This window comes from Lagopus muta, chromosome 24 (genome assembly GCF_023343835.1).
Source record: "Lagopus muta isolate bLagMut1 chromosome 24, bLagMut1 primary, whole genome shotgun sequence".
Classification (NCBI taxonomy): Eukaryota; Metazoa; Chordata; class Aves; order Galliformes; family Phasianidae; genus Lagopus; species Lagopus muta.
Window position 1 is genome coordinate 745,140 of NC_064456.1, and position 26,413 is coordinate 771,552.

The 26,413-nt window shown below is 48.2% G+C and overlaps 2 protein-coding genes across 7 annotated transcripts in view; both read right to left on the reverse strand.

Annotated features, from left to right (window-relative positions):
* PPP1R12B (protein phosphatase 1 regulatory subunit 12B) overlaps positions 1 to 26,413 on the reverse strand; it is an 84,391-nt gene that overhangs the window by 41,546 nt on the left and 16,432 nt on the right. For 3 of the 6 annotated variants that reach the window (XM_048926301.1, XM_048926303.1, XM_048926302.1), the window contains exons 2-14: positions 25,468 to 25,598; positions 24,499 to 24,617; positions 22,425 to 22,584; positions 20,281 to 20,425; positions 18,867 to 18,941; positions 16,487 to 16,566; positions 15,798 to 15,943; positions 14,894 to 15,003; positions 13,602 to 13,799; positions 12,560 to 12,642; positions 10,828 to 10,953; positions 5,989 to 6,174; positions 5,283 to 5,468 (exon numbers count right to left, since the gene is read on the reverse strand). In XM_048926301.1, coding sequence (XP_048782258.1) covers positions 5,283 to 5,468; positions 5,989 to 6,174; positions 10,828 to 10,953; positions 12,560 to 12,642; positions 13,602 to 13,799; positions 14,894 to 15,003; positions 15,798 to 15,943; positions 16,487 to 16,566; positions 18,867 to 18,941; positions 20,281 to 20,425; positions 22,425 to 22,584; positions 24,499 to 24,617; positions 25,468 to 25,598 — 1,745 coding nt within the window. The remainder of the gene's footprint in view (positions 1 to 5,282; positions 5,469 to 5,988; positions 6,175 to 10,827; positions 10,954 to 12,559; positions 12,643 to 13,601; positions 13,800 to 14,893; positions 15,004 to 15,797; positions 15,944 to 16,486; positions 16,567 to 18,866; positions 18,942 to 20,280; positions 20,426 to 22,424; positions 22,585 to 24,498; positions 24,618 to 25,467; positions 25,599 to 26,413) is intronic. The other 3 variants (XM_048926308.1, XM_048926304.1, XM_048926305.1) reach the window with 2 other exon arrangements.
* Positions 6,181 to 10,821, reverse strand: LOC125684282 (uncharacterized). Its single transcript, XM_048926312.1, has 2 exons — positions 9,867 to 10,821; positions 6,181 to 9,748 (listed from the first exon to the last, which is right to left on the reverse strand). The coding sequence occupies exon 2, from the start codon at positions 8,160 to 8,162 to the stop codon at positions 7,032 to 7,034; it is 1,131 nt and encodes a 376-aa protein (XP_048782269.1). The 5' UTR covers positions 8,163 to 9,748; positions 9,867 to 10,821; the 3' UTR covers positions 6,181 to 7,031.

Sequence of the window (26,413 nt, forward strand, 5' to 3'; positions counted from 1 at the left end):
AATGTCCATTGCTGAGCAGTGCATCACTGCATCGCAGAACAACAGGCACCCCTGTCTGCAGTGCTCAGAGGATGAATCTCCGTGTTTAAGAAACCGCTGCCCAAAACAGAAAGGGATGAAACTCCATCTCCTGCAGCAGGCAGGCAAAGATGCACGTGCTTTACCTCCCTCAGTACTGCTCTCTCATTCTGAAGCAAGCAGCAAGTCAAACACTGCAATGTGACATTTTAAACGACCTCGAGCAGTTCTACGACAGCCTTCCCAAAAGTTGGTTTCCATGTCGAGGCAAGGCAGGACGTTCTTGAACAAAATGCACTCAACACAAACCTGAGTATCTGCCAAACTGCCTTTCAGAGCCACCAAACCCACAGAACTTGCCGGCCGTGAGCAGCACGCAGCTGCTGAGCTACAGGAGCCTTTGCAAAGCGCTCCGCCGGCTGGCAGCACTGCACGGCCTTCGGCTGCCACCCCGTGGAAGGAGGCGCTGAGCTGCTGCTGCAGAGGTTCAAGGGATGCACGCAGGCATGAATCAGCCCCGGCTCAATTACTGAAAACATCACCGAACGTTAATAATGCATAACAGATTCCCATTTCCTACTGAGCTAAGGTTGCAATTTCTTAGCGTGTGCCAGAGGCTCCGGTTCAATTTCATGACTCCGCTGTTCTCAGGAGCAGAAGATTTATTAAGTTGGCTCAAAAACTCTTTCTGTAGCAGCCCCTGGGTCACTGCTCGGCTCTGCCTGCTCCTCCACCTTCAGCATCCACGGGTCGGTGCTGTGGAGCAAAGGATTTGGCGGAACAGCTGACTTTGTGCTACACAAACTCCCAGCCGGACCCCCAGCTCAACCGCAACCATTTCAGGTTCACTCTTCAGTTTAATGCCAGTTTGGGGCACCGTGACACGTCAGAATCCTGGTCAGGAAACACCCACACCCCGGAGTCCAGGTGATGGTATGCAGATGGAGCTGGAACCCATGAACAGAGCTCCTCTTAGATTCAATAATTAAACCCGTGAAACACATCAGCGGGTGGGATTAGTAGGGAAGGAGGAACCGCACACAAATTCTGCACGTAGGAAGGGACGAGAAAAGGCAGCTTTACCTTCTGCTCGCTCCATGCCGTCAGGCTGCTGTTACATTGCTCAGCTCAAGCAGTGCCCGCTTCATTTCCTTGCCCATTCCTGGAGGATCCCACATATATTGATGCTCAGAGTTAGCAGGCCAACCTCCACCCCGAGCTCCTCCGCCCAACTCAGTGCCAAAATGCCCCCTTCCTCACCCTGAGCACAGCACCAGCCGTGGGCAGCTGAGCACACACCTGCTCGCTCGCCCTGCAGGAAGGCAGGCTCAGCACTGACCCCCATCCCACACCTCGACCTTTTTCCAAATAGAAATGCAGGCTGATTTCTGATACAGCAGCAGCAGCCGTGCTGCTTCCCAACATGGAAAACCCAGCAGCCCCAAGAATTCCTGCCCTCCCACATCATCTGCACCAGCAGCCCTTTAAAAAAAGGACAACTTTATCTGAAAGCGATTAGCTGCAGGAGCACGGCAGATAAAGGCTCTCAGCAGCAGGTGCCACATGATTGCTCACTTCTTCACAGGACCTTTTAACTTTTCGTTTTCCAAGGCCTGGCACAGATGGGAGCTTCCCTTCCCCCATCCCCAGCACTCAGGCTGCCCAGGGAACTGTGAGCACTCAGTGAGGATGAGGAGACAAACGCTGCTGTCACAGGCAGCAGCACAGCTCTCACAGCTTTCTCCATCGGTTCCTCTCCAGTGATGTTTGAGCACCTCTTGAGTTCAAGTTCCACGGTTTAAGTCTTGAAGAGGTCAGGATCTCACTGTGGTTTTATGAAATAAGAAGGGTTAACGTATCAGGGAACCCCTGGAGGAGTCAAGTTCTGAATTTGGGCAGGAATCACGAGGCAAAAGGGCCGAAGGACTCGCCAAAAACTGTTCATCTAGTAGTGCTGGTGGAGGAGGATTTAGTTATTAATATATTATTAATATACACTACTATAATTAGCAGCTGGATCCTTAGAATGAAGAACGGATTCCTCTTGGGAACAAAGCAGAACAGAGAAATATTTGCCAGGCACGTTTACCTTGCGTGTCAGTGAACTTTCCTCCAAAAACATTTCCAGGCGAAACTTTAGAGGGCGAGATGCTAAACTGAGCCCAGCCCTCAGCCCCCAGGAAGTGAGCCCACCTCATCTTACGTTTCTCTATCTGGAAATCTGCCCTGGGCACGTAAGGCAGAGATCGCTTCCCATCTCCATCAGCTCTCCTGATGGTGAGCACTGCCACCTCGATGCAACTTTCAACAAGAAGAACACACACAACTGCAATTGTATTAACAGTGTGAGCAGGGGGAAAAAAGAAAAGAGGAAGGACAAATTAAATTCCTAATTCTGACCCAAACAGACAAGGCTTCAATTCAAGCTTTTCCTTCTAAAGCGGACACAGAACTGAGCACAGAGGCAGCACTGCCCTGCACTCCTCAGGTAAAGAGCTCCTGCTCTGCACATCCAGGCACGGCGGCGATGGGCCGATGGTTGTTGCACTCACTGAGCTCACAGGTCTTTTCCAGCCTTCCTGATTCTACGATCCTCCGGGCTGTGCGATGCCCTCAGGTGAGGCCGTGCGCCCCCAGGGCTCCCTCGCAGAGCTGCACATCGCACAGCACACGCTGCATTCCAGGTCGCGGCCCCAGCAAGGATGAGATCACAGCGATCTCTGCAGAGGGGCTGCCAGCACTAGAGGCCGCTCTTGCGTAAAGGACATCGGGCAGAACGGGCAGCAGGACCCCTGAGCCCCCGGCAGCGCGTAGAAACCAGGTGTCCGGCCCCAGAGCAGGGGCTGCTCAGCACTCAGCTGGACAAACGCTTTTGGAACGTGAGACTGCTCTGCCCCGGCAAGAGATCAGCAAAACGGCCCGGCAGCTTCGCTCAGCACCGGCTGCCTACAGGAGAGAAGAAAGCGACCGAGTGCACAACGATTTGCTGGGGAGGATGGCAACCTTCCGAGCTGCCCGCAGCACACTGCAGTGCTGCAGCATGGGGGGCTGCTGGGTCTGCGTGAGCCCTGCATGCAGCGTGGCTGCGCTGCTGCACCCCCAGCTCCGGCAGGGCTGCGCTCAGCCAGGCACAGCATCGCTCCTCTGCTGCCTCCTGCTTTCTTCTTCTTTGCTGGTTTTTCCTCTCTTCTCCCCAGTTTTTTTTGACTCACTTGATTTTCAGCTACCTGACCAAAGCAGGGAGCCAGGAAGGAGATGGAGGAGGGACACCCCAGAGGAAATGCTATGGTGGGCCAGGGCCAACCTGCCGGCTGGCAGAGGATCCCAAACAGCAGTAGGAGCGTTCTGCTGTTCATTCCTCCCCAAACCTCACAGTCTTCTGCTTTAACCTTTGGCTCCACACGGATAATTTAAGGCTCCAAGTTCTAAGACATCCCTGTGATCTAATATTAGATGATAAGCTTGTTTATGTTTTTGTTGCTAAGAGAAAGCTGGAGCTTTGGAAACACTGAAGCGGACCAAATGCTACTACAACAGCTGGGAACTGAAATCCATACAGTGCTTCCCTGACAACTGCTTGCCATTTTCCTTTTTTATTTGCTTTTACTGAACTCGGCCTCCTTCCAAAATCACCCTTCCCCATGTAGGTGACCTCTCCTAAGAGCACATTTCCTAGTTCTGTGCACGCAGGCAGTCGCCCCATCAGCAGATCCTGCTCTTAGAAGAGACACACACACGAGGTTTCCTCTGCCCTTAAGCACAATGCATCACTGCTGCATTTTTTGCTCAGTAGTTTCAAAGCTTCTCTTGAAGGTGGGAGGAATTTTTTGGCTTTTACCTCTGCATTAGCATAACTCTTAAGAGATGGATCACTAATAGGAAGAACGCAGGAGACAAACAGATCTCCTGTATTATTTATAGGAACTGATGTGGCAATAAATGCCGATGCAGTAATATTAATAGATGCTGTTTGGCATTTACAAGTACTGTCAGTCAGGTTCTGTGTCTGCAGGCGGTGCCAGAAGTCGGGGGGTTTGCAGAGACCATTTCTCCTGGGAAGAATCCAAAGCCTCTGCAGCTTTATTCTGAGTTTGCCAAAATAGAGATACTGTCATCAGAAGGTCTGAAGAGTGAACAGAGAGCACAATCCACGCTCTGTGCTCTCCCGTGGTCTCTCTGCACTAAAAGTATCCTTTGGCAGCGAATCTCAATTCAATTGCAAATGACACCGAGTCAACTGACCGCCAGCAAAATGCCCGGAGCAGCAGAGGCACTCCAAGCAGTGAATGTTCAGCGTCCTCACAGACCCAAATGATAAGCTGCAGTAGCTACATCCAATTATTTCCCTGCATACAGAGCTGATGAACTCGGCTCAGCCTGCAGTGCCTTCCAAGCACTACCTGGGTTAGCTCTGGAAGAAAAAAGGGCCTGGACAGCCTAAGGAATCTGAGTATTTTCCAACAGCACAGAGCAGCCTTCTTTCTTGCTGCATCTGAAGCAGGGAGAAGCCCACAGCAAGCACACCTCTGTGTGCTGGAGGGTCCCATGGCTGACTGCAGGGACAGCCTGCAAAAGTTCACCTGCTTGCAGAAATAAACAGGATCACTTGATACTCTGTGCTTAAATGCACACGGTAAATTCCCTTTGGAAAGAGCATCAACCGATCCAGGCTTATACTTCCTCAGTCTTAAGGTAACATCATACAATCAGACCCACACAAAGTGCTGCTACTGCTGGAACAGCCTTGGCTGCACAGGGCAGACTTCAGCCTCCGTGCTGAGTCTTCTTTCACAGCCAACAGAAGGCAGCAGATGCTGCTGGAGTGCAGTCTGTTCCACTGCATCACACATCTCATGCTCCAGCAGCGTTTGCTTTCCCCCACTAACAGCAATGCAAGGACATCCCCACTGGTCTTAGCACAGAGATGCACTTGGTCTGAACGTATCTCAGTGCAATGCTCTTTTTAGGAGGGGACTCACATTACAGAACCCACTGAGCGCTGCCTGTTCCTGCACACAGAGGTCTCAGACTGTAGCAGAGATGACTAGTGAAGAAAAAGGCTGAGACACGCTGAAAGGACGAGCAGGCAAAGCCCCAAATAAATGCAACCTTCAGGTTCTGAACTGGCCGTTGAAGACAGAGCAGGGCCGGCAGCCTGCAGCCTCACACAGCACCTGAGGAACAGCTCTGCCACCCCCACCAGCACCGCCACGCCAGCTGTGACCACAGAGCAGGAACCAAACGCCCCAGCACTGCCCACTGACCTTCTGCGCTCCCTGGCTTCCTCAGCAGAGCAGTCCTTTCCTGTGGTTGAGGCAGCAGCGGCACTCGCAGTACCGTAAGCAGAGCCGCGTGCAGCACGGTTTGTGATTACACCTAGGGGGGTGCTAGCAGAGAGGCCCTCTGTATTTCTCTCTACGGCAGAATCAGTTTGTTGCCTGAAAGGGGCTCTGAAATAGAGAAGACATAACGGAAAGCAAAGCAAGTCAACTCAACTGCTAACCGAGACCACGGCTTCGAGGGAGCACCGGCAGTTCATCCTCCCTGCTCCGGTTTGGTGGTAGCAGAGGGAACTGCACACATTCAAACCGGTTTATAAAAACGTGTAGAAGAATAAGCAGGAAGAATTCAGAGTTAATGACCACATCCCCGTCTGCAGCAAAAATTATTACAAATGTAACTGGTGAACAGGCAGAAGGAACGAACTCCAGAGCTCATATGCTGAATGCTGGAGAGCAGCCCGAGCAGCGCCGTGCCATTGCAGCAGGGCAGGAGGAGCGTGAAGCTGAGCTCACACGTGGGCTGCTAACTGCATCCTGGTGCAAACACGCCACTGAAACTGTCCATTGCGACCACGCTGCGATCTCTTATCAGCAGTTCCCGTATGGAAGTACATTTCCAATCCATAATCCAGAACTGAGAACTTCCAACCCAAGCGCTGACTTTGTGCAGCGTTATCTCAGCTGTTACCTGGTGTGCTGGCAGGTGGAGGCAGAAGTGTTCGCACCGAGAGGTGTGGGGCAGGCAGAGGCAGGTTGCCACGGGGTGCTCAGTGAGGTAGATGAACCAATGGCAGTGGGTGAGGTAGCTAGAGATGTATTGCGACTGGCTGAAATGTAGGGACTGCTGAGGTCACTACTTCTACCAAATGAAGCACTGTAAAACATCACAAAATCAGGTCCTTCAGAGCATAGTAAACATTCAACAGAACATCCCCACAGCTGAGCTCGCAGCTGAAAAGGGAGTATTACATCTTAGCAAAGTATTATTCCTGAGCAAAGGAGATTATGGCACACCAGAGATGCTGCAGATCACCTTGCAGATCAGTCCAGCTGAGTTCCACAGAGAGAATAACAGTGGATCAGGGAAGATTGGGGAAGGGAGAAGTCCTGCCGTGGCAGAAGCTGCACGCAGAGCGATGCTGTGTATGGGGAATGGTGGGGATGATGAGCAAGGATCATTTTGCTGGGAGCAGGGAAGGAGTGAGGGACAGCAGCAGGCCTGGCTGCGTTGCCTCCCAGCGATGCCTGGGACTTCCAGGTTTAAGAACCTGTTTGCAGTGGCTTAAAGATATCAGTTCAGGCTCCAATGGGGCACACATGGCACAAGCTCTGTATCTGGAACAATCACTACCAAAATTGTCCTAAAGTATTCAAGAACGAGCAAAGGAAATGCGTATTTTGCCATTCTAATGCAAAACTCTCAAAACCATTTCTACTGAAAAGCTCTAAGTGCTCCTACTTTGAAGGGCTTTCAATATGAGGATGCACCCTTCTGCTTTGATTAGCTGTGCACCACTAAGAACAGATGATGAAACGTGGCAAAAATCTGCGTCACGTGCAGCTCAGCCCCATATCCAGGCTGCTTGTTGATGGCACAGAGAAACAAGCATGCATTCGTGATCTGGGATCCTGACACACCCAGCAACTGGTATTCCTGGCTGCTCCTGGTCAGACTGGGCTGTCTGCAGGATGAATCAAAGGCTGGGAAGGTTTCGTCTCACCTCCTGCATCCTAATGACTCCCACGCAGGAACGCATGGAGGAAAAGTGGTTGACACAAAATGCACCAGGAGGAAAAGCTGACCGAGAGGAAAAGCCAGGACAAAGAATTGCAGGTGCATGGGAAAGGCAGGGTAAATGGGCTGGAACTGGAAGTCAGCACTACAGCAAGAGTCAGAGAGAGCAGCCCGAGGCTGAAATAAAACTTGCAAGGGACAGAACAACAGCCAAGGACAGGAGGTTGGAGGAAGGATTCAGTCCAATTCACGTAGGCACTCGATTTGCAAATTAGTTTTATACGCCAAGGCAGCCAGCCAGCCCAGCCAAGCAGCTGGTCCCTACACAGCCAAAGAGAGACTGGAGCATCCTGGAAGGCCTCCATGGGGAGCAGCATTACATTTGGGCTCTTTGGTTGATGGCTGCCTGCCATATCCAGGTCACAAAGGAACAAGCAAGTTATTGTCACCAGGTAGCAACCTCCACTGGACCGCAAACAAAGCTTCCTCTGGCAAGGCGGCCCCTGCCCTGAGCACAGGGGAGCAGGAAGTCGTTTTGGAAGGAACTGCCTCCCGTTCTGGGCTCTGCACCAGAGGAAAAGGAAAAGCCTGAAAGGAGAGTGAGAGCAGGGAGCTAAACCTGGCTGCCGTGGGCGTGTGGAGAGAGCAGCCGTGACGTCGCAGAGATGAGGGGGAGAAATCAGGGCCTGCTGTACTGAGAGGATGACTGCAGTGGAACATGTGCCAGGGGAAGGAGTGAGAGGAGGAGCCTGGAAAGTGCTGGTGGTGGTCCTGGGGGAGCAGGGATGGTGGGGCGCCATCCTAGGAGAACACAAGGCAGAGAGGCTGCGGTGCAGAGGGCGGACGAGAAACCTGGTTGGGAAGGGAGGAAAGGGGAGGGTTATGGAATAAGACCTGATAAGTGCTTCAGAAGGGAAAAGGCAGCGGCTGGAAATGGGAAACAACAGGATGGAAGGAGACCAGGTGCCTGGGGAGCAGAGATGGGAGCGAATGGAGAGGGGAAGAGGGAACATACATGCACATGGCTCAGGTCCGAGGGGAAGCTGGTGCTGGGCATCACTTGAGCTGCTCATGAGGGATCTGAAGCACTGCCACCTCCCCTCCCCATCACCTTGCAGGGGTGGCATCACACAGCTCAAGCATTGACTCAATTGGTCACAGTTCGAGCAAACAGGACCAGAAAATTGCAACACAAAGTTTAGCTGGAAAATCTACTTATTAACAGTTATGTTCATCTGAAAAAGGAGGATTAGGAATTTATGCTCAAGAACACAACAACAAAAATAAAGGCATTGACACAGTGCTGTTCAGTCTCTAACAGATGACCTAACTATGACCCCCACTCCTTAATTAAGGATTGCTGAAAGCCAAGGCAGGGGAGGAGGCTGCTCTGAAGCCATTCTAGCTTCAGGAGTTGGATCTCCAAAACCAGTTGGTGATGGGAGCTGGGACTGCAGGCCTGACTTGCTGTGATGGCTTTTATGCCAGCAAAAACAATAAAGAGTGCCTGCAAGTATCTAAAATGAAGAAAATAACTGCAAAAGTGATTTCATTTTGGTGTGAAGCACCTCTTGCAGCTGATGCCAAAGGAAGGATGCTGAATTAATTCAATCTGCAATGTTAGTTTTCCTCCAAACACTTTAACTGATGAGAACTGGCTGCTCAAAGGTCAACATGCACGAAAACAGGGCTGTCAGAAAACGGGTCTGTGCTCTGCTCCTTAGTGCTGCACCCAGAGAAAGGAGTGACAGCCCCTACCATTAGAGAAAGAGGTTTAACATTTGCTTCCACTGAAGCTGAAGAGCATTTGTAAAATTACTGCAAGCTCTTTTGTTCCCACGGAGCAGAAAAACCATTTTCAACACCTGAATGTGATCTGTTGGTGGCGTTTACCCTTTGTTTGGGGGTCACACAAAGCACTCAGAACATAACTGGGTCTGTTAGGGGGATTAGTTAAACTCTAAGGTAAAGGGGAAAGCAGTCATCCTGTCAGCACCATGCAGGTATGTCATGTTCACTTTAACTCTCCTTCAAAATGAGCTTTTATCCTCCAGAATTGTTTTCCAAATACTAACAGCACTCTGCTGACAAGGAGCCCTACAACAGGCAACGCGCTCTGCTTCTCATCTGAGAGGTGATGTAGAAGGGAGGAGAAATCGGCACGATTATGTTTCATTTCTCTGTGCTCCTCTGCAGAAAACCATCAGGGGACAGAGAGCAAACGCACCCCACTTTTACTGCTTGTGAAGTCACACAGAACTGCTGATGCCTGTAAAGCACTGCGGGCGTCCCTGAGCTTCATTCCCGAGTTGGCAAAGCTATTCCCTGTAACTGCTCATATTCCAGCACCCTCCTACAGAAGGCCAGAACTCAGCCTATGTGAAAAGACGTCTTTATTAGCAAAACATCACTGCCAGCCAAAGCCTTTGCTGATCCCTGCGCAGTCTAACCAAGGAAATACAGCGCAACTATGTGAACGTGGCACTAAATCTGATTCTGATCAGGTGAGACAAACAGGCAATGCTTGTGAGGTTTCAGCAGACAGTCATTTCAGTGACGTTATGGGCTGCCTCAGACCAGGGAACAGCAGGCATGCCAGCTGCAGGAGGCCAAAGTTTTCCAATGCAATCAGCTGCTGCTGGTTGGAGTGCCTTCAGAGAGCCACGCTACAGAGGCTGACCTGTCATCATGTCCCAGGATAGATGTGAAGTCACTGGAATGGATCAGCAGATCAGGAAAAGTCTGCTGCCTGAAGTGGCTGTTTCACCTTTTGTGGAAATGGGTCTCTGTGCTCTCAGCAATTGGACAGGCTGCTCCAGAGCAGGACTTACCTCAACCAGCAGAAGCACCAGGACACAGACGTGCACCTCTTCCCAAACCTCGAGCAACTGCTCCATCTCCAGCACAGCTATTTAGTTCGGAGTCTAGAATTCTGTGGAACATAATCTAAAATCCTGAAACATTTCTGCTCTTCTCCTGAAGCACAAATGGCATTGCAGCACATTTACACATGGCATTGCAGCACATTTACACACGCTGAGATGCTGGTTTCCAGCTGCAGCTACAAGAAAGGTGATGCGATGGAGCAGTACTTGCACAAAGGGCCGATCTTCCTTTTCTCAACGTGGACAAAAGCTCAGAAATGAATTATCTGCCCCATCACAGGAGGCCATTCATTCACCTCATTCAGAGGCCACTACCTGCTGCTCCAGGAACACCAAGCCTCTGCCTCCCAGAGGGTAAAAGACACTGAAGTTATGGAAGTCACAGACAGGATGCTTTTCTGACCCTGATGGGCTACCAGCAATCGGAAGCTGCTCTGTAATTTCACATACACTGTGCAAACTGCATCCTTACTGCCACAAGGAAAAGGTTGCAGACACCAGTTGTGCTGCCCTAAATCACCCATAAGAGCACTGCCATTGTCCCAATAGCATTACTGCCATAAACACGTACTAATGCAAACCAAAACTAGCACTAAGCTACAACTTACCTGTTAACAGCTATGTGAATGCTGAGTTCAGACTGTAATTGCTTTATTCTCTTTTTATGACCAATTTCCCTTTTGTTATCGAACCACAACATTAACACAAAACATTTTGCATTTGAATTGTACGAAGAAAAGTATTTAAATTCAGTCCAACCATTTATAAGCAACAGAAGGAATGGTCTCTAAGGAGGTTATTCAGCACGACAGACGCCGACAAGCCTTGATTTGTGTTTTCTGCTCAAGGCCTGCTGCAGCGAGCAGAGGGAGGCACGCTAAGGGCACAGGCAGAGAGCTGGGCATACCTTTTCAAGTACGTAGATACGTAGGTAGGAGGTGCCCCAGAATGGGGAGCTTCATTTCCCTTTGATTCATCCCTCCACGGCTGCCGGCTGTAGGAGCCGCTCCGCACGATGTTAGCAGCTGATTCTCTAAGGCAGCAGAGAGCACAGGGTTTGTTTAGGAAACCTCCCAGAGTCTCGTCCAGCTCCCCTGCAGCCCCCAGCCCCAACCCTCCCCTCACACCCACCTACAGACATCGCTGCTTACAGGTGGCAACTCTGAACTGCTTCCACTGCCAGCTGCTGTGATTATCAGCTGTTTTATTTAAGAATGGGAAGAGGATGTGATATTTTGCATGAATATCCTTTTCCAGTCCCAAGACTTGCGACTGAGGTTCAGATTGGCCACAAATGTAATGGAACACATTAAACAAAGTCACCTCGTGTCGAGCAGCACGGCACAAGTGGAACAGGTACAAGGAGAATATCTATAATCAAACCATTAATTCTCTATCATGCAATGATAGAAGTAAAAGCCACACAGTATGACAAATCCTCTGCGATATTTAGCAGTACAAAACAGACAGAAGATTTGGCAGTATCTAAAATCACTTGTCAGTTTATGCATTATGTTATCAGCAGCCACACTTCTCTATTTATCTGAAATCGGGGCTGCCTTTCCCAAACCACACTCCAGCACAATGTCCTGTCCTGCTCTAGTTTTGGACAGGACCTTCAGCCCACAGTTGATGACCATTTTTCAATCACAGTGCCTTTCCAAATGCCCCTTCAGACATCCGTGCTTCTAAGAAGCGATATTCAGCTGTTTTGAAATGAAGGAGTATCAGAACAAAACCTGCCCTGCACAGTGCATCTGGGCACCATCTGTTTGTGCAGCACAGCCCTCCTTGCTCTCTGCTTTACAGAGCGAAGGACACTCACCAGCACTCAGCTGGAGATGCCACTCAATCCAAGCCACTGCCAAAACCACTCAAGCTTATCAGTCATTTGTCTGCCACAGCCCAAATCCCAGCGCCAGCTGAGATTAAGCAAGAACACAGCAGGGAGGTTCCAGCAAAAGATCAGCAAAGAATGTCAGTCTGTGCTGAAGCTCTCCTGGTGTCACATCCTGGGACACCCCCATAAGTGCAGATCACAGAACTGCTCTCTGTGCCCTGCTCACCACTGCTGTGCAACTGGCTGAACGTGAGGCCAGCTGAAATCCTCCTCCACGCCATGAGTAACTGGTGTGAATGGCTTATCTGTACAGTACACCTCGGTATACTGGGTATTCGTCCCATTTATACTGTGGTTCTGCCCAGAGGCAACTACAAACAACCCTCCAAAAGCAGCCCCTGCTGTATGCAGCTCTGCACGAGAGAGTTCACAACCTCAGTGAATCAAAAAGTGACAGAGACCTGAATAAAAGGAACTGAAGGTAACTACAGAGCCAGTGACACAGGTACAGATGTGAGAGCTGCAAAGTCAGGCACTTGCATACAAAATGATAAATGAAAAAGTAAGCATTTACCTCGTTTCCCAGATGGAGACAGTACACAGATATAGATAAATAGTGATACAGGGCTGGGGAAAACAATCACTTGTCCTGCTTGCCTAAATGAAAGGCAACTGATTGTAAATACCTGTGCAGACAGGACTGCCAGAAAAGATACGATGCATTAACACAGGAAGAAGACATCCCAAGGAACTGCCTGCAGGATTCAAGCTGAGCCAACAGTCAGACATTCAGTCTCACCTGTTTTCTTTCTCCTCTATGTCACTTGCACTGCTCAGCCTTCTGGGGGCTATTGTGGCCAGATAGCTCTTGTTCTCTTTATCCTGATAAACAAAAGTAATTTGGCTGTAAGTCTGAGATACCTGCAGCACATTCAGCGACAGATGAATTCACTGTCAGATTCATTCAATCACAGAAGTATTTTCCTGTCTAAGGATAACTTGTTTGAGGCTTTTTCTTGGGCAAGAAATGTGACAGCATAAAAATATCCACCTTAAACATGATTTCCTGAACATATTAGCAAATGTAAGCAGCTTCCAATTAGAACTACTTAAAATGGGCAGCAGTTACAGCTAGTGAATACACAGAATGAGATTCACAAATACAGCTGGTGGGTAGAGAGGGAATCTACTTAGGTGATGAGGAAGGAGAATTTCCACTGCAGATATGTGCTACTGTCCGGATTTGATATTTTCTGGTGAAGAATGGGCTGTGCCAGATTGGCAGCCCACCTGAAACTGAGCAGGAAACAGGTCAGAGGGGCACAGAGCTCCAGTCCTGCAAGGACAGCTGTGTCAGGATTGCAATCAGTAGAAAAAGGTGCACGGGTGTGCATACAATAAAAAGAACCAGAGACACCCAAACCTGTTCAACTCTTTGAAAGGGGAGGTAACAGCAGGACCAGGGGAAACGGTTTTAAGTTGAGGGAGGGAAGATTTATGTTGGATGTCAGGGGGAAGTTCTTTACTGTGAGAACAATGAGGTGCTGGAACAGCTGCCCAGAGAGGCTGTGATGCCCCGTCCATCCCTGGAGGTGTTCAAGGCCAGGTTGGGCCCTGGGCAGCCTGGGCTGCTATGAAATGGGGAGGCTGGTGGCCCTGCACGTGGCAGGGGTTGGAGATTTGTGATCCTCGAGGTCCCTTCCAACCTGGGCCATCCTGTGATTCTGTTACAGATACAAACCCAGCAATAAGTGAAAATGAAATAGAAACTGTCTTGAAACTGCAAGGTAAACATCTCAACTGGGATACGCCACAAAATCCTTGTGAAAGACGAGCCAAACCTTGTCTTTGCTGTCCAATAACGCAGAGATCCGAGGGGTGGACGAGGATCGATAGATAGAAGCTGCCCTCTCCCTCTGTGCCTCACGGGGGGCAGCGACTTCGCTCAGGGTGTTGTGGCTGCCAGTCTTCCGCAGACCCAACCGCCACGAGGAGGGCGACTCATCCTTCTGCTCATCCGACCTGCTGAGCCAACTGAACTGCAGCGGGGACAAGAGCAGCAGGAGGTGAGAGCACTGCAAGGCTGGATTTCAGCTCTGAGAAATGCTTCAGTGGGCCTCGCTTTATGCTGGGCTGCACCCAGACTGCATATTTGATAACGGGCACAACTTTGGACTCCACAGCTCAAAAGCAGTATAGAAGAAGGGGAAGAGATTCAAAGGCAACAGATAGAGCAAGAGAGCTTTTGTGCAATGAATGATTCACTATAGGAGCCTACAGGCTGAGATGGGACTGACAGAACCTTGAAGGGCACACAGAGGGGTGGATCAGAATCCACTATTCATTATTCCTTCCCATAAAGGAGCTTCAGCTTGAGCTGGGCAATGGACAGAGGAGCAACAGCTTGACTTGAACAAGAAGTTAGATTTTGGTAAGAGGCAAAAAGTTAAAAATAAAAAAAAAAAGATGACTTAGCAAGAATCCTTTTCCCTCTGGCATACAACTGGTACTTCATCCAGTAACAGTGCCTGCTGCCCTCCATATTCTGGTGCAAAAAGAAACCAGGAGCATAAGATGCACATCCTAGGCAAAACACAGAGCCTCCCAGTGCCATCTGGCTGAGTGATGCATGAGCTGGAGAATCCAGATAAGATTTCAGTAACTGGTTCACATTTGCAAAGCCTTCGCACCTGGCTATCTAGTCAGAGGCAAACTTTATCTTCTCTGCTTACTGGGCTGTAATGTTGTGTCACTGCATGAACAGGTTTGGCAAGTGATGCTTCAGACCAAGATGCCAAATTCAGCTCTGATACCTCAGCAAAACCCTTTGGTGAAAGAGCTGCTGGTAAGAGGTCAGCATCAGCTGCCTCAGAACCGACAGCAGCAAGTCAAGTTTCCTTGTGAACACCAGGATTTGTTTCAGAAAGTAAGAATCTAGGAGAGGCATTGTATCATACAAATATCCTCCTCTGTGCTGGACTTCTACTGCTGCTAATGCAGCATCTTTGCCAAAATGGAAGCTGATTCTCAGAGGCAATTCAGGAAAGCCCAACAGTGTGCAGAATCCTATTTCCCAGCTAACCCTACTGCTTCCAAGCTCTGTTCCAGTCCCTGCTGATCCAAATTCTCTTACCCTTCTGGCAGAGGCAGTGAAGGAGTTGGACTCTGGTGGTGGTATTTGCTCAGTGACGCTGGGCCTGGTTTCATGGCTGGAGTTGTTGGCAAAGGACTCTTCCTTCCTCTCTACAGGTTTAAAAAAACACAAATGTTTCAGTATCACGTTTTTCAAGGCCCTTCTTTACAAGCACTCACGTTCAGAGCTGTGTGCCCCAGGCATGCCTTAGATCACAAAGATGATGCCAAGCCTAAACAAGCTTTACTTCAGGGAGGCTTTGCACTCACTGAGCAGTTATTTCCACAGTCACCAGATGGATGTGTTTGCCAAGCAAACCTTTAGAACTTCATCCCATGGTAAGAAAATCTTCTCAGCAAGGTCTGCCTCCAGGTCAGACCACTCACCCAACACAGACACATTCAACATGCCTGGGAAATGCCCTCCCTACACCAACAATGCAATACTTTCCTCTCCAGCAACGAGTGCCTCTTACAGTCACTGTTCTGAAGAAACAAATAATAGGTGCAAGCATCCAAACAGCACCAGCAAATGAGGCATGTGCAGTGAATAGAACTCTCGTTCAGTTGTATTCTACCATCCTGCAGCACCTGAAGTGCTCATCCCAAAAATGGCCCGTGAGGAAAAAACATCCTGCAGTTTGAGAGCATGCCTTGTGCTCCTTATTCCAAGTGAGATGGAAGTAGAAACTGAAACACCACACATGGTATGCTTTCTGAAATAATATGCTGACCTGAAAGTTGTTTTTTTTCAGTACACTGGCTGTATTCCTCTATGTATACAGACTTGAAGTGAGATTGCAGGATGTCTTTAACAACACAGCAAAAAAAAATATGCAGTTCTCCAATTCAATTCCTATCACTGCCCAGCTAACTATGAAACCTCAAACTGCTCTGCATCTTACCTGATTCCTTTTCAGCATCTGATTCTGAAACTTCATCTTCTTCAGCTTCTTCCTCTTCTTCAGAGCTAGAACTGCTCGAGTCTTTGTTCTCCTCCTCCATATCTGTGGTCTTCAGCCTATCTTCCTCATAGAGAATTTTCTCTTTGCTGGAAGAACCAGGAATTTTAAGGATTACCAAGCGAGTTCTTTCTGAGCTCTGCTTCTCAGAAACACGCAGACATGATTTGTATACACAGAAGATGCAAACTGACAAAAATCAGTCTGCATGCTCTGCATCCCAGCCCTTCCAGCACTGCCTGTTTCCCACAGATTCCAAAGCCAGTCTCTCATTTCCTAACTTTGTGGGCATTTCTCAGAGTGAAGAAATGTGGTCTCCTGTCTTTTCCTAAGAAAACAATCCTCCAGCAAGGCTGTATGGCTCTGCAGCTGCAAAGCAGCTCTCAGCCCAAAGGTCAAAATGATGATCAGGAAGAGAAGCTTGGGGACCAAACAGCAGCCCAACTCCTCGTCCTGGCTTTCAATGGGTACAGTAAGAACCACCTGATGCTACATTTAAATGAGGCTGAATTTGAAAGGAATCAAGAAATAGGCACAAACAGCAGCAGACCTTTTAAAAGCAGCTGACAGTTTACAGATGCTGCCCTGCTGCACTGTGCAGCTTGTTTTCAGAGAAGAGGAAAGCAACGTACTTCATGAAGACTCCACTTTGAGGTTTGCCATTCATGTCAGCTTCAATCAGCTTATTCCTCGTCTCCTTCTCACTTCGCAGCTGTCCGAAAGTCCAAGCAGAAAGAGAAACAGACATCTGAGCACAGCGTCAACATCCACAGTGCAAGGACACCTCAGCCTTGTCAAGGAAAAACACTGATCTGCCCAGCCAGCTCCTGCTGCAGCTGCACATCTGCAGGAGCACTGCATGCCCTGGTCTCCCAGGGCTCCACCAGCTCGTAGCTGCAGACACAGCCCATCCTCAGCCCACAGCTGCAAGGCAATGAGGCTCAGCAGGAGTCTGCAGCAGTCTGTGCTGAGACTCAAAGTGTGACTTTCATGGCATTGCTCTGCACCTGCCCACCCAGACGCAGTGCTGGAGGTCCATCCACGTGCAGTTGGACACCCAGGAAATCAGGCTGGATTCGGTTTAAAATCTGTGACTGTGTCCCCATTGTGCACTTATAGTCAGGGGAAAGCATCCAAGTGTGCCCAGCACAGGCAGGGCGGATCTCCCATGTAGGTGAGCCCTTCTTAAACCCCTCGGTGCCAAAATTCAGCACTGGACAGGAATACCTGCAATCACTGCAGCAACCAGAGCGTTCTCCCAGATAGCAGTGTGTCACTGCTGATGGACAGCAACAAAAAACAACCAAACTAAAAGCACACGGACTGCTGGGGTTAAAAGAAAGAAATGAGTAACGACCACAATTAGAGGCTCGCTTTGAAGCCTGTCTCCTCTGTACCATGTCCAGCTGGGTTACTCTTCCTTTATCTAGTGCTGCCAATCTAGAGAAGCAGGGGGTTACCATCTCCTGCAAAGCAAGCCTACAAATGGGTTAGCACACATCCAAAGAGGTCTTGTGGCTGTTTCCGTTGCTTTTCTTCTGAAGAATACATTTCTCTCACTATCCTGATGCATCTGCATAGGAGGGAACCCACAATAAAGTGCTGGTAGTATTTATCAACACCTCATTTAGGGAGAAGCTGATTAATTTTTAGGATGCTATTTAAGGGTGACAGCAGCTGTGCTATGATCAGAGCTCGAGTTCTACCACCCACATCATCAGTTCCTCAAAATACTCCACTGGGTTTTACCAGCAATGCTCTCATTATGTCTGCTCCTGAATCCAGCATTTTAAATGATATTTTCTGATATTTGTCATTATTTTCTATTTGAAAAGATGTGGGGCTGGCTTTTCTGGAAGCACCCAAACGATACAATTGTACAAACCAGGTGAAATAGGAAAACATGTAACCCAAACCTACTTTCTGGCCTGATGACTGCCTTTACTTTGATCAAGATGCATTTCAATGACAACTTTCTGCTAATAAATCCATCCAATGCCTCCACTGCACCACGAAGCAGCAGCTCAACACGCTTTTGAAATCAGAAATCTTTCTCTACAGTGACAGTGTAGCCCCTCAGATACAAACACGGTGTGCACTTGGGTAAATTGCTCATTAAGCAAAGAGCAGTTTGACATCACAGATTTTGCCAGCAAACAAAAGCAACGAAAGGAGCAACTCCACAGATGAACTACAATTCTTCAGCAGCTCACGGAATTGTGCACCTCAGCAGACCTGGATGCAGTCAGCCACCCAGTTTTCTACACACAGAATATAATTTACTCTGCCTGTTTTGATATAATCTCCCTGTCCTCACAAGAAAATTGAGGTGATCAGTGTTCTACACTCAGAGAGAATGGGAAAAATGGACAAATCAACCAAGAGCATTTGGCTGCATTGGGGGCAACTAGGCTGTCTTCTTAATCTGGATGCTAAATAGAGACAATTCCTCTCTTGGTGTAAAGTGATCAGAGACAATTGATGTAAATCCATCTGCATGTTAAATATAAAACCAGCTTTTACAGAAGGACCAGTGAGAGCTCAAAAGCAGTTTGTGAGTACCTAAGGGTTGGCTGATATGGAAAACTGAGCAGCACAGTGGCAATGTTCCTGCTGGAGTTGTCCATTCAGTGAAGACACGCTTATGCTTGAAGGCCCCTTCAGAAATCAAAGCTATAAATTACCTTTCACCCTAATATAAATTAATCCTGGGAGATAGTTGATGGACTTAGGAAGGCTAGACACAAATTATGTGTTAGTGCCTATTAGACTGACTTCTATATGGTCTAAAACTGGATCTGATTGTGTAGGACTCAGTACAGTCACAGGGGAGAATCACACACAATCACTACATTCCTACCTACTCAAAATATTGGTGTATTTAGAGATCCTTGAGTGACGGACATAAAAAATAGCTGCACCTCCACTTCATGCTTCTGCTGATGCCCTGTGCTTCAGAGAACACCTGTGCACAGAACTGGATATGAGGAAAACAATCTGCCAAGAACTCACCACCGTCTGTTTCTTCTGCAGCATTTCTAAATGCTCCACCAGCCCCTCATCGGCCACATCGAACGGAGTCTGGCCCTGAGGAAAAAGAGGACAAGAGGCTGTTCAGTGCCATCAGCACTCAAAAAACCACTGTTTATCAGTGAAGAATTAAACTGAATGTGCACCGCAGCCGCTCTGCCTTGATTCTGAGCAACGTTCTGTCATGCTCTGCAGTAGAGAAAGCCAAGTGACAGCAGTCGTGGTTTCCTGACACAATCCTTCATCAGAGCAGCTTCCATCAGGGCAGCACAGCTACCTGTGCTGTGAAAAGCACGCTCCTGGACTGAGAAGGATTGCAAACAACTTGTTCTGCTGCATTATTGTGCACCTGGACCTCCTGCAGGGCTGCCCACCATCAGCAGGCCAAAAAACCTGGGTGCTAATTTCCACATCCATGAACATTCACAAATAAAAGAAACCCCAAAAAATCACTTTGGGGCATAAAACAGGAAATCAAGTTACATTTACACCACGATGAGACCTGATGGCTAATGACCAAATAACTCCAGCCATCTGACTTAGCAAGGTAATAATCTTTGACAGGGAATATCTGGCAACTGACTGCAGCAAATACAATTGTGTCTGTTTCTTTTCATGTCTATCAAAATAGAAAACCCACACGCCTTCTGAACACTTTGGAAAAGCTTCTGATGGCATTAAAAACAAAAACAGTTCTCCATATTTTGAATGCCACGGAGCTCACCATGCTAAAGTGGTGCCTCCTCCTACAGTGACCCCTTTCACATCAGTTTCCAGTGCAGACAAGGAGGGGAGCACAGAGAGCAACTGTGGACAAGCAGGCTTCACCTCCTGAATACACACAGGCTCTTTAAGCAAACTTCCAGCTCTTAGCATGGAAGTAGGGGTGCTTTCCTTCCTTTCTAATCCCCCCCTCACAAATGCCCTATTTTTCTTCACACATTTCTCACAAGCATTGTGAATCTTATTCCCTTTTTTATGACCAAGACAGAAGAGTAGGAAAGATTTCATGCTGCCAGTGACTCAAGGGCTCATGAATTTGCAATGCTTCATAGCTTAATATTAGCACGTTACTTTGCACTCCATGATTGTTTTTCTCTTGGTCCATACATTAGGGTCATACTGAAAGAGAAATGCACACATCAGCCCCTGTCTTGGTCCTTGTTTCACCACTGATGTTTTCCAATGATAGCTAACATCTTTTCTTCCTTCCTCCTGCCAAGAGTCCTTATCTCCTGTTGCTTTTCAGTGCTTTAGTACACATGCAGAACAGCTCACCATGCAACCTGTCACACTGCTGGATCAAACTGATAAGCAATAATGGCATCTGGCAATGAAGTCAAACTGCATCTTGCAATGAAATAAGCTGCATGTTGTGCCTGCAGTGCTTACTGACCAGCTTGTTCCTGACATCCATGTCACACAGCGCCTCAGCCAAGATGGAGCAGGCCTCCTTCACCCCCCAGTGTGCAGCAGCATGCAGTGGAGTCCAGCCATCGTTGTCCTGGACGTTCAAATTAAACCCAGCCTGGATCAAGAGCCTGAGAAGAGAAGCAACACTGATTCCTGCCCACTCAAGAACGACTTCTGTATTCTCTCCAGAACGTAACCTCTGTAAGAGGTGAGTCAAGCACAGCACCTGGCATGGAAAGGACACTTGGTAATTCGAGTTTGGTGGTGGTTCTACTGAAAAACAGGGCCATGTACTGCAAGGAGACAGTGCTGGCAGAACTGCCAGGCAACAGGCAGAGACATTGCTGACTGCGATCACCAGCTGTTAAATTTGTGGGTTAAATAATGGACGACTTCCAATAAGTGTTTGTGCAGATCAGAGCTTGCACAGCTAAAGCAAATCGTCCCCAAGACAACTGCCTGCAAACCTCCTTGTGTCCCATCCACTGCTGAACACCTCCCACCTGCTGCAGACCAAAGCGCTGTGCTGCAATGCATCTGGGGCTTGAATATTTAAAACCAAAACAAACAGAAGAGAGACAATTGTCTGAAACGTCAGAGGCACAACAGCGCACAGGAGATCAGGTGAAAGCAGCGAGCAGCTCACGTATCAGAACTGACTGCTGTCCAGCTGCTCAAATACTGAAGGACATCCCAGGGGAATTCTGCAGCTCCAGTAAAACTGCCACTGAACATTTCCGTGGTGGTGTTTCCCCTTTCCTTCAGCTCAGGGGAAATCCAGCACGAGAACAGCACAGCTTTGAAACTCCTGCAACTTCACAAGATGTGTTTCAGGGCTAAATAAAACACAGTGGTGCTACAGCAGCAGCGTGCTTCCCTGCAGAAGAAGTTTTAAATCGGATGCTGACCTTACGTTCATTCTCCAGCTAGGAAAAGGGAGGAACGTGGTTATTAAGATACTCAAGGTCACAGAGAAATTCCACATCTCATTTGAGTTAGCCAGCTGCTGGCTTTCAGCCCCTTTGGTTTAAGGCACTGAAGCTTCGTATTTGAACTTACAGGGTGGCCGTAAAACACACAAGAGTGGAACAGTGTCAGCTCTCTGTGAGATCTGTTTATCACTGCAGCATTTAATGGCAAGGAGCAGCTGAGCAGAAGTGGACATCTGGCAAATGGGGAACACAGCTTCCATTGACTGGAGAGAAAACCTCCCAGTAAAAACCCGTGGGACCAAACCCCACATTGTCCAGAGGGATCTCAGATTTCTATTCCATATGATCCGCGTTGAATTAGCATTCTTGGGCACAGCAGAGACACAGACAGCTTATAACTCTATTATAAGCTCTAGCGAATGAATATTAAGAGGAAACAGAGAGATTAACAGAACTACTTGAGCTTGATAAGAAGCTGCTCTTACACATCAAGTCACGTCACTTAGGACTATGAAATAAGGAATCAAGGTGGATGAATGTTTCCAGAAAGCATTTCAACCTGCATATCATTAGTTCCATCCATCCCTTATTTAGGAAGCTTTACTGCTGGCACATCCTGACTTGACTCTACCTGTAAAAATATTAATGCTTCATTGCCAGGAAGCACTGCACTGATCAAACTTCTGTCCATGATGAAGCAGTAGAGCAGCACTGTTTCATGGTGGGACCTCTGTCTCTGCTGATGGCTACAAGAGCAGTGGCATTGGGTGCTGGGACACGGAGGCAGAGGTGGACACCGCATTTTACTACTGCTCTGACCTTCTGGGCATGTCAGCTGTCAGGGTGTTTGTGACTGCCATACAGGATGCACTGTCCCCCCATAGGCTGAAATTATACTTTCATCCCAATATGCCTGGCTTGTTAGCTCTAAAACTTGTAGTCTAAGTGAAACCTGACCTTCTAGTTTGTGCCCTGCGCTCAGAAAAGCTTTCATTTCTCCAAAGACCTGGAGGTGTGAAAGGCAATCTTCCAGCCTCTATGCATTTCTAGGTGAATGACCACGGCTGGGCACATAATTCTACTGAGCACTTTGACAGCAGCCCAAAGATGTTGGTATGAAACATATCAACTACAAATCTATGCTCGGGAAAACCAGGCTCAATTCATCACAGCAGCCACAGGAAGGAGTTCCTACCTCATGACTTCAGAATAGCCCTTTGCTGAAGCCACGTGAAGAGCTGTGGCACCCGTCTGAGGCTGCTTTACATCTTCAATTCTCCCGCTGTTCAGCCACTGCCGGGCATCCTGCAGCATCTGCTGCTCCTCTTCTTTCCTTGCCAGGTCTAGGTCTACACCTAAGACAGCAACGCACAGAAGAGGTTATCAGGTGAAAGCTCTCGTGCACTTTGCAAACTTACCCTATTTTTCATTTGCTATGCAACATTATCAGCTTTTGTCATCTCCCAAAAACATCAGCAGAAGCTGCTTCTAGCAGCTGGGAGATCTCCAGCATCGTCGACAGAAACTTCAAAGCAGCCTGACTTAAAACAAACCCTGCTGGTCAACTGCTGGCTTAACTGAATCAGTCACGGGTGGAGGGGCTGCACTGCCAATATGCTTTATTCCAGCCTAACAGAACCAATTCGTGAACAACAATTAACAAAAATGAGTTGTGTAGGACGTGCAGAAATGATTCTAAGGCATCCTCTGTAAGAACAGCACAACCCCAGCACTGCTCTCATGGGAAATTCAGGCAGTGAGCAAGCTGCATGCAGAGATTGCACCAGGGCCATTCCTGGCATGCATTCTGAGGGACGTATTTGATCAGCTCCTCCAAGCAGCAAACCACAGATGGTGGTGAAACAGTCCTAAATCATTTCGATGATAGGAGGTGGAAATAAAAGGTCAAATTAAAACAAATCAAGATCAGTATTGAAAAGCAGCAGGCCCTACAGATCAGTTCTTTCGCTATAACAACATGATTATCAAGGAAATTGTAGGGCATGAGACTTACAATAGAACAAAATCAACTCAGTCTGTGAGCTGAGAAACACTGCGAGATGTTGCAAATATTAACATTGCAAACGGCTTCAAAACAAGAATTATAGATTTGCACAACAGTAGCAGCACATCTGGAGATGTTAAATGCAATGCTCCACAAGCTCAGAGACCAAAAGAGACCGCACAAGTCCACAAAACAGAAATCCATGGCAGATTCACATAGAAAATACACAGAAAGTCCATCTGGCTCAGGAACGCCTCGAGGCACAGAGGCTGCAGGCTGGGAAAATACTTGGGAGGGAAGTCATGCACACTTGTCCTGCTCTTGTGCTTGCTCCAAGCATCTGCTTTCAGCTACAGCTGAAGCAAAGCTGGAGGGATGCTTATCTGAAGCTTCTAACACGTTTATTTCAGCAATTATCAACTCTTTAAACTGTGTCAATGGGAAGCTTCTCAGCAGAGCCAGATGGTTGTTTTAGGGCATCTTAGCAGGATGCTACTAAGTGGCAAAGCAATGAAAAAGCCAAACGAAATCCTAGCAAGCGTCAGGCAAAATATCAGCAGCAGAGCTGGAATTCCTGCCTTGATGCCCCCTCAAATACGTTACTGCAGCGCACGGCTTTCATCACCCGCTTTAAAGAGAAGCAGTTTGCATCCTTCAAGAGCATCGCTGATGAACTTCACAGGTAGGACTTGAAACTCTTACACATACATACAGACACCAAACCACTTGCAGATGAATTTGGTGAACATAGAGAAAATCTTACACTGGCACAGGATCCCTTAATTAAGACACTGCCAAATCACTTCCACCAGTGACAGCTTTGCAGGGACAACTCACACAGACACACCTGACGAGGAAAGGGGAAATAGCAGAGCAGATGGGCTGCAGAAGTCTTGGGAAGGATCAGGATAAAGCAGGTCACTCTAGGACACACACAGCACTCCAGGCCCCAACGCTCAGCAGGGCTGCAAATCGCAATTCTGCATCACCAAGCCTTAGTGAAACCAGACCAGAATTAAATCTCACTTTTAAAACAACTGGATCTAAAGAACCAGCTTTCAGGACCGCAGTGTCTCCCTTTCAAGGATCCTACTAAAAAGGACAGGGAATGCACAACACAAATCTGCATTCGTTCCAGTGTTCTGAGCAGAAATCTCTCTGCTACTTCACATCTCCTTATCCACAGAAAAGCAGCCCACAGAATTTCTTCAGAGAAACCCTTCTCTGTCTGCCCCTCATGCACGCAATCCCACTGCTGATTTACCTTGTTTCTTTACTTGTTCCAGAAGCAGGTCCTTCATGGCTGCCTCCTCTGCAATGTCAGACGGGACTTCACCTTCGCTGTTCACAGCAGCCACGTTGGCTCCATGACTAATTAAGTACCTACACCAATGAGAGCCATGCCAACGTCAGACCTCACATGAAGGCTTCAGAGCAACTAACACAGGAAATCAAGTGGCAGAACAAAGCACACAATCTCCTCAATCAAGTTCACTTACCAAACAAGCATTCACATTCTTATCAAATCTCTGCTCTATAAAAGCTCACTGCTAAGTGCAAGGTTCCTGCTCAGTGGCTCTTGCAAATAACTTCTGCTTCTCTGTAGCTACTTCAGCATCCCCAGTTCTTGCACTCACCTGAGAGATGATGCCTTTAATCCAAGCTATCCTCAGTTTTTTCACTTATTTCATTCAAAAAACAATGAACGCCTCCTTCTCCCCCTTATGTTTGCCAGTTCTTTGGCTCCACTTATTCCATAGGTCCCATATCTGGGCAAATCCCAGGACAAGCTGTTGGTGCACAAGCAGTACCACTACCTGCTGTGGGACAAACACAACTATCTTGCCCTCTGCGAGCATCGTGAACGTGCGGATCAGCTGCAGTCACTGGCAGGACTGCTTTGCCCTAAACATCAGGGCAGAACTCTCCATGCTCTGCTGCTCCTCTGTGCTCATCAGCTCCTGCCAGCCCTCACATTTCCCCTTTGCTCGGGGTTTTAGCAAGGTACCCAACAACTCATAAACCACTCTAATGGGATCAGTAAAGGACAACCAGCTACAGGTTCCACCCTAACAGTAAAACATTTTGCATTCAGTAGAAGGAAGGCGTCTTCTTTTTTTAACGTTGCTTCCAAGCACTGTATGAGTTTCAGAGCATCGACATGGCTGCACCCACTCAAAGAGGAGGATGTGCAAAGTGTTACTGATACCCAAATAGCCTGAAACTCACTCACTCTGCAATGTTCAGGTAGCCACACGACGCCACGGCGTGCAGGGGGGTCCAGCCCTCGTTATCTTGCTGGTTCACATTGGCTCCATTTTCTACAAGGAACTTCACCATGTCCAGGTTCTCATCTATACAGGCCTGGGGGAGAGAGGGAAGAATTGGAGAAAAGAAAGAAATGCAACGATGTTAAATCAAATGAACACCTCCCATCGGCGGCTTATTGACAGCAGGCAGCTCCTGATCTCACACTTGGAAACGTAAGGCAGCACTAAATTAATTTCAGAACTTCCAGAAATGAACAGAAACTCAATGAGTCTCTGGGTGGACAGCCTCTTAATTTACTCACGCTCTGCGCTTCACACCAACACACATTTCCCTCCTCTACCCAACATCAACCTGGCACAGCACCACGCCGTGCTCCCCATTGCTGGTTTCAGCTCTGGCACTGGATTCCTTGAAGCAGGGCAAGCTGTGTGTCTATTGAGGTAATGCCATTCCCCCGACAGCAGAGCAAGTGATGAAAGCAGATCTCACTGCTGATGGGACGAGCAGGGGAAGCACAGCTTCAAGCAGAGCACCTGCATGCTGGATGGAGCCCTTTGCTGACACAATTACAGCAACAGCACAATTTTATAGATATGACTGCATTTAAAAAAAAAATCAGAACACAAAATGGCACATATTAAGCACAACTTCATCCAGCAGTGTTTATTCTCCTGAAGGGAATGACAACCCTTTATTAGCTGCTCTATTAACTGCAGAGCCTGAATGCACACAGACCTGCTAGCTTTGAAGTTGCCAGACGAAAACCCAGCTGGATTTTCAGGTCTCAGCAGTTCTGTAAGGTGGAATTCCTCCTTCCTCAGATTCCTGGCTACAGCAATGCTCCGTGCTGCATTTAAGGAGGCTGCTATTTAGGGATGAGCTGGCAGCTTAACACGTGCCCAAGCACA

Bases quoted from the DNA above. Each gene is read 5' to 3' on its own strand.
- LOC125684282 (XM_048926312.1), bottom strand. From the start codon at position 8,162: ATGCCACCCCTGCAAGGTGATGGGGAGGGGAGGTGGCAGTGCTTCAGA.